Source organism: Pteropus vampyrus, unplaced genomic scaffold, assembly GCF_000151845.1.
Source record: "Pteropus vampyrus isolate Shadow unplaced genomic scaffold, Pvam_2.0 Scaffold197, whole genome shotgun sequence".
Lineage (NCBI taxonomy): Eukaryota > Metazoa > Chordata > Mammalia > Chiroptera > Pteropodidae > Pteropus > Pteropus vampyrus.
In genome coordinates, this window is record NW_011888978.1 from 927,903 (window position 1) to 934,023 (window position 6,121).

At 54.1% G+C, this 6,121-nt stretch overlaps 1 protein-coding gene across 2 annotated transcripts in view; it reads right to left on the reverse strand.

Moving 5' to 3' along the window:
* Nucleotides 1-1,298: 1,298 nt before the first annotated feature.
* IBA57 (IBA57, iron-sulfur cluster assembly) overlaps nucleotides 1,299-6,121 on the reverse strand; it is an 8,226-nt gene continuing 3,403 nt past the window's right edge. Inside the window, exons 2-3 of one of the 2 annotated variants that reach the window (XM_011371927.2) lie at nucleotides 3,008-3,210; nucleotides 1,299-2,567 (exon numbers count right to left, since the gene is read on the reverse strand). In XM_011371927.2, coding sequence (XP_011370229.1) covers nucleotides 2,176-2,567; nucleotides 3,008-3,210 — 595 coding nt within the window. In that variant the 3' untranslated portion in view covers nucleotides 1,299-2,175. Of the gene's footprint in view, nucleotides 2,568-2,869; nucleotides 3,211-6,121 lie in introns of both variants that reach the window. The other variant, XM_011371926.2, reaches the window with a different exon arrangement.

Sequence of the window (6,121 nt, forward strand, 5' to 3'; positions counted from 1 at the left end):
GGACCCACTGCCACCAGGGGCGGCTCTAAGTACTCCTACAAGGCTGAGCCTTCTGTAAGTTTCTGAAGGCTTACGTGGTTTGTCAGTGCAGCAGCCATCTTCTGAAAGTACCAAGGTAGAACCTGGAACACGCATTTGGGTCTGAGCCAAATATATTCAGGTCCCCATTAGGTTACCTGGAAAACCCTGGAGACGGTCAGAGGAGGTCCCCGTGATGAAAAGCCCCAAGGCCAGCGTCTGCTCTCACTTACTCACAGCTCACTCCTGCCACCAGCACTGACATGCTGCAGACACCAGTGCCCACAGAGAAGCCTGAGCACCCACAGCACATAGCAGGTGCCAGCCCAGGAGCACTTCCAAAGAAGGGTGGCCTGGCTTGCAAGGCTGGCCTCCAGGATTCGGTCACACAGACACAGAAAGAAGTGGAACCCTGAGCCATCTCAGCATCAGTGTACGAACCAGCCAGAGGGGCTGAAACTGCCACATCACATGTGCTAGTGAATTATGAATTGTTTCCTACGGGTGGGGAGAAGTGACTGATGCAGTTTCCGGTTAACATATTACCTCTGTTACCCGATTTTCAGTAAAAGAGAACATGAGAAGAGGGTGCCAAAGGCAGAGCCGGGACAGGTGGCTATTCTGGTCTTGGCCAGGGTGGGACAGTCACCATAGTTCCATCAGCACAAGCACTCCTGAGTTCTTTATGTGTTGTGAGAACACCATTCCTGTCCAGAGGCTGACCTACCTCAATCTTGTTCACCCCAGGAGATGTGCCTCAGGACGGTACAGCCTGGCCTGACCACTTGCTTTCAGTATTGGAGGACAGCACTGCCTGAGGGGTGCCTTGCCTTGTGTGGCTGGCTGGGGCCACATCCCCATCTCCCCCACCCTCAATGGCCCAGTCACTCTCTGGGCCCCCTTCTCCTCAGGTTCACCCCATCTCCTCCTGGGGTGACTCTAAGCTGCATTTGGCTGCAGGTTCTGGGTGGGGTCTTGCACCCCACCTGGCACCAGGATGCCTCCTTGTGAGCTTAGCCTTCTGCTCGGGGCAGGCCGTGGCTGCCTCCTTGCCCTGGGCCAATGACCACAGCTCAGAGCCCCTAGGGCCCTGGTGCTCCCTCCCTGTCCCAGCCTCTAAGGCCTCTTACCTTACTGTCAGCCCAGCCAAGCCAGGAACTCTTACTAAAATATTTTAACTGGTGTGCTTGGCTGCTGAAGGGAGAGCTTCTCAATGTATCGTCTACCCAAAACCAAGTCCTGGTGCCTTCCACCCAAAATGAAACCAGAATCCCATGAGGGCCACTTGTGGATCAAACTTTAATAGTTGCTCTGGAGTATGAGCAGGTCACCCATAAACATGACATTCACACTGAGTGGGAGGATGGATGTCAGCATGGTCTCCTTACCATGAAGGCACACCACATCATAAAAGAGCAGCAGGAAATCAAGCTGAAGCCCTCCCTGCAGGCGGCCCACCGAGTTCATGCAGGCTCCGGGAGGGGCTGCCCAGGACGCCAGGGGCAGACGCTGCCAAGCTGCGGCGCCACCATGAAGAGGTCCAGGGCTCCACAGCCAGCACCGAATGCAATGGTGTACCTGGAGAACCTTTTGTGGTGCTTAGGGGCGGTGCGTGCCTCCATGCACATACACCACCATGATACCACTGCACACAATTCCCGCCCTGAGACCTGCCCCAAACCCACACAGAAGACAATTTCCAGAGCCGCCTGCCCCTTGCCAACCAGAGGCTGCACTGCCTCAGTCCCAGTCCTGCCCCAGAGCAAGCTGAGTGGTACGGGTGGCGGGGAAGGCTCAGGAGCACAGGTCCTCTCTCCTATCCTTGGCTGATGGACAAACGGCCTCTAGACCAACATGGTTTAGGACCTCGTCTGGGGTGTGCTGGAGGCTAGGACTCAGCTCGGCACAGAGGTAGGCACAGGGCTTGCTCCTGCTGCCCCTGGCACAGACCAGTGTCTCTGCAGAAGCATGGTGGGCTTTTGGGAAAGGCCTAGAGCAGCAGTATGCCTACTGCACCCACAGCCCCAAGAGCCCCATGTATATTCGAGGACCTTCCAAGGGGGTGTGCATTCCACAGGGCAACCCTGGGAAGTGGGAGCCAGCCTGCAGGTGTGCAAAGAGATAGAGGCCCTCAGTGGGAGCACAGGGATGTCCACGCTACTTGGTGGTTGTGGGCCACCAGTCAGGCACAGATGCAGTCAAGGCCACCCGGCCACTCCCAGCAGTTCTGATATGCAGAGGGCCCTTGATTTTCTCTGAATGCAGCAAGGCTAGCCCCACATCTCCCTGGCCGGCCCTGTACTTGCCAGCTGCCTGTCCAGACTCGGTGAGCACCGTAGTACCAGGGGAGATGCCACTGGCAGGGAGGGGACCCGAGAGCTGCACCGGAAAGAGGCGCTTACGGATGACACCCATGTGGTGGGTGCGGGCTGTCAGCTCCTGGCCTATATAGCAGCCCTTGGTAAAGCTGACACCATTCATGAAGGCCAGGTTGGACTCCAGGGGCAGGGCCACTCCTGGGGGCAGGTCATGGACTCCCTCAGGAACGCCTGTAGGGGAAGGAAGGGAGAAGCTTGGTGAGGGCTGAGGTGTCCTCCAGAGCCAGGGCTCAGCCAAGGAGAGCGGTGTAGCCCAAACCACCTCCATAGTTACCCACCCTCTGCCCCCTGCTCCGGTCCCCTGGTGAACAGCTGTCTGGCCCTCATCCCACCTGCTAGAGATGGCACCTTGCCTGACCGGAGTCCTGCTTTCCCCAGTGGCTCTTCCTAGTGCCTCTCTAGGATCTGGCCCTGCATTCCCACCCTCCCACCTAGCCCCTGCCCTCCCTGACCCTCCTGCCTGGCACCCGTACCTTGCAGGTACCGGTGCCGGTGATAATCCCGGAGGTCCCCGAGTTGGCCCCCAGGCACCAGGGTAGAGCCCTTGTCCTGAGCAAGGAGCCGCCAGCCCATGCGAGCAGTGCGGGGGTCACAGGTGAGTATGGCAGTACCCTTGTGCTCCTGCAGCAGTGTGGCCCCACTGGCCTCCTCCGGGTCACGGGACAGCACGGCCCAAACGTGCAGCTCAGGGCACGGCTCCACCGTGACCTTCCGCCGGATCTTGTGCAGCACCAGGTGCTTCTGCAGTGCATCTAGCACTGAGCTGTCACACTCCAGGAGGAAGGTGGGCTCCTGGTCAGCATGTTTGGGGACCCTGCGGGAGAAGGCAGCAGCACACGTCGGGGCGCACCATGAGACCAGTAAGCAGAGCCGGGCCTCAGGCCCTCCTGCCTCCACTACTACTAAGCAGCACAGTATACACAGGAAACCTCTCGGCCACCACAAGAACCCATCCCCACATGGCCATGCACATACCAAAGGGCGGGCCCAGGGACCACAGTGGCATCAGGCACTCAAGGTGAGGCAGAAAGGCACCAATGCCCACCCTGAAGACAGAACCTGTGGCCTCCAGCCCTGGAAACTACCCAGAAGTCAGGGTCCTAGGCACGGCCAGAAGGGGCGCACGTGAATTTCAGGAGGGGCACTCTGGAGCTGGAAAGTATGAAGGGGCCAGTGAGGCCACACCTAACCACGCCCACCTTCGCCTCCCAAAGGTCGCCCAGAACCACCCCAAGCCCATGTCTACCTAAACGACCCCAAGATTCTGATGTGGTGATCGGATAAAGTGCACAGGTCCTTCAGACAGGTAAGAACAGAAGAGAGGCTAGTGCAGTTAGACATAGCTAGGGGGTTGGGGCTAGATGGAGTGGTCCAGCCAGGATGAGGACACCCAATAATATGAAAACAAACAACTGGACTTAAAAATGGGCCAAAGATCTTGACAGATACCTCACTAAAGAAGATATACACAGATGGCAAATGCGCACATGAAAAGATGCTCCCCATCACATGTCCTCAGGGAAATGCAAATTAAAATAATGAGCTATCACTTTACACTTACTAGAATGACCAACATCTGGAACACTGATGACACCAAATGTGGGCAAGGAGGTGGAGCAAAAGGACCTCTCAGCTACTGCTGGTAGGCATGCAAAATGCTGTAGCCACTTTGGAAGAGTTTAGCAGTTTCTTACAGAACTAACTCTTACGACATGACCCAGCAATTGGTCTCCTTGGTACTGACCCAAAGGAGCTGAAAACGTACGTCCACACACAAACCTACACGTGGATGTTTACACTTGTTTTATCCATAATTGCTGAAACTTGGGAGCCACCAAGATGTCCTTTTGATAGGTGAGTGAATAAACTGTGCTACATCCATTTGATGGAATATTACTCAGCACTAAGAGGAAATCAGCCATCAAGCAATGAAAAGACAGAGTAACCACACCTGTGTGTTACTAAGTGAAAGAGGAGACCACACACTGGATGATTCCAACTGCCTGCCATTCTAAGGCAAAGGCAAGAACTATGGAGACAGTAAAAGACCTATGGCTGTCAGCGATTGTGGGGAGGGGAGGGATGACTAGGCGGAACACGGAGGATGTTCAGGGTAGTGAGACTACTCTGTGTGAGACCACAGTGGTAGATCCATGTCAGTTATTTGTCCAAACCTACAGAAGGTACAGCACCAACAGTGACCCTAATGTACACTATGGACTCTGGATGGTGATGTGTCTGTGCTGAGACAAATGCACCACTCTGGGAGGGGATGCTGATCGTGGGGGAGGTCGTGTATGTGGGAAATCTCTGTACCTTCCTCTCAATTATGCTGTGAACCTAAAACTGCTTTAAAAAGTGTGAAAATGAGTAAAAACGTCATTAAAATAGGAATCGTGAAACTCTGAAGGGGGAGCTCTCACACACTGCCACCCACTGTCTTCTGCAGACTCCAGCAGGAAGAAGCTTACTTCACATGCCCCATCAGGAAGATTTTCCTTGCCGAGAAACAGCCCAGCCAATGAGAAACCACCACATTCAGCCAATGAGAAGCTACCACTACCCAAACTCTAGCTTTCGTCCAAGGAATCTCTGCTCAAAACAGCCCCTCCAACTCCCTCTTTTCCTCCATAAGAGCAGTTCCTCTCCTCTGTTCTCAGGACTTGCCTATGGTTTCACCATGGTTTGCATGTCCCTAACTGCACTTCCTCTGCTAATCCCGAATAAACTCATTTTGCTGGAAAAATAAGAGGCTATTTTATTTTTAAGGTTGACATAACTCTACAAGCAAAAAGCTGCATCTGAGAGAAGGTGCTGCATCCAGGATACAAGAACAAGGTGCTCTGAGGAAGGAATAACTCAAGAATGGGAAATCAGAAGCATGAGAGTGAAAATAAAAAATTCGAGAGAGAGAGGATGCAGAGAAAAGACCAGACAGGGAGCAAACACAGAGGAAGCCAGAAGGCACACAAGCCTCTGGGGAGTGGTCACACCCAGCGCTGCCCTCTGCCCACAGAGCAGACCCCAGAAAGATGGGACACAGGTAAACGGCGACAACAACCAGCTGGGGAAGGAGCATATGAACCAACCCCATGAACTAACCAGAGGGGTCAGACTAGAAAAGACATGTCAGGCAGGGAACAAGGAGAGCCCCCAGTGCCCCACACCACAGAACAGAACTGGGAGATGAACCTGGACATAGCCTATCAACCTCCCAGGCGCAGAAGCAGCCATCCAAGGCAGAAGGTGTCTAACTCCTCCCTCTTCTCACTGCTGAGAAGTGAGACCACTACCTCTGTGGTGTCTGACAGAATGAAGACCCATCCCATCCCTCCCTGCTGAGGACTTTGTTTTGGAATCTCAGAAGGGAAACAAGGGTCAGGGGACATCATCATAGTGGCCCCCAGTTCCCTCAGCACATTGAACAGCGAGTGGCACCACAGTACCCTATTCTCAGGAATTAGCCAGGAGAGAAAAACCGACTCATCTCCAGGACAAATCAGGGCACACGCAACGTCTGCAGAGAGTGCCAAGTGCGTGCACTGGGCCAGGAAATACTGGTGCAGCATAACTGCAATGACAATCGGACCAGAGGGACAGTGTGAAGAGAAAACAACCAAGAACCAAAAAGAAACTGCTTTCCACTGTAGAGTGACTTATGATAATATAAACTCATTGTAACAAGAACACAAAAGCAAAGAGATTAAAGGCAGACTGCAGACACA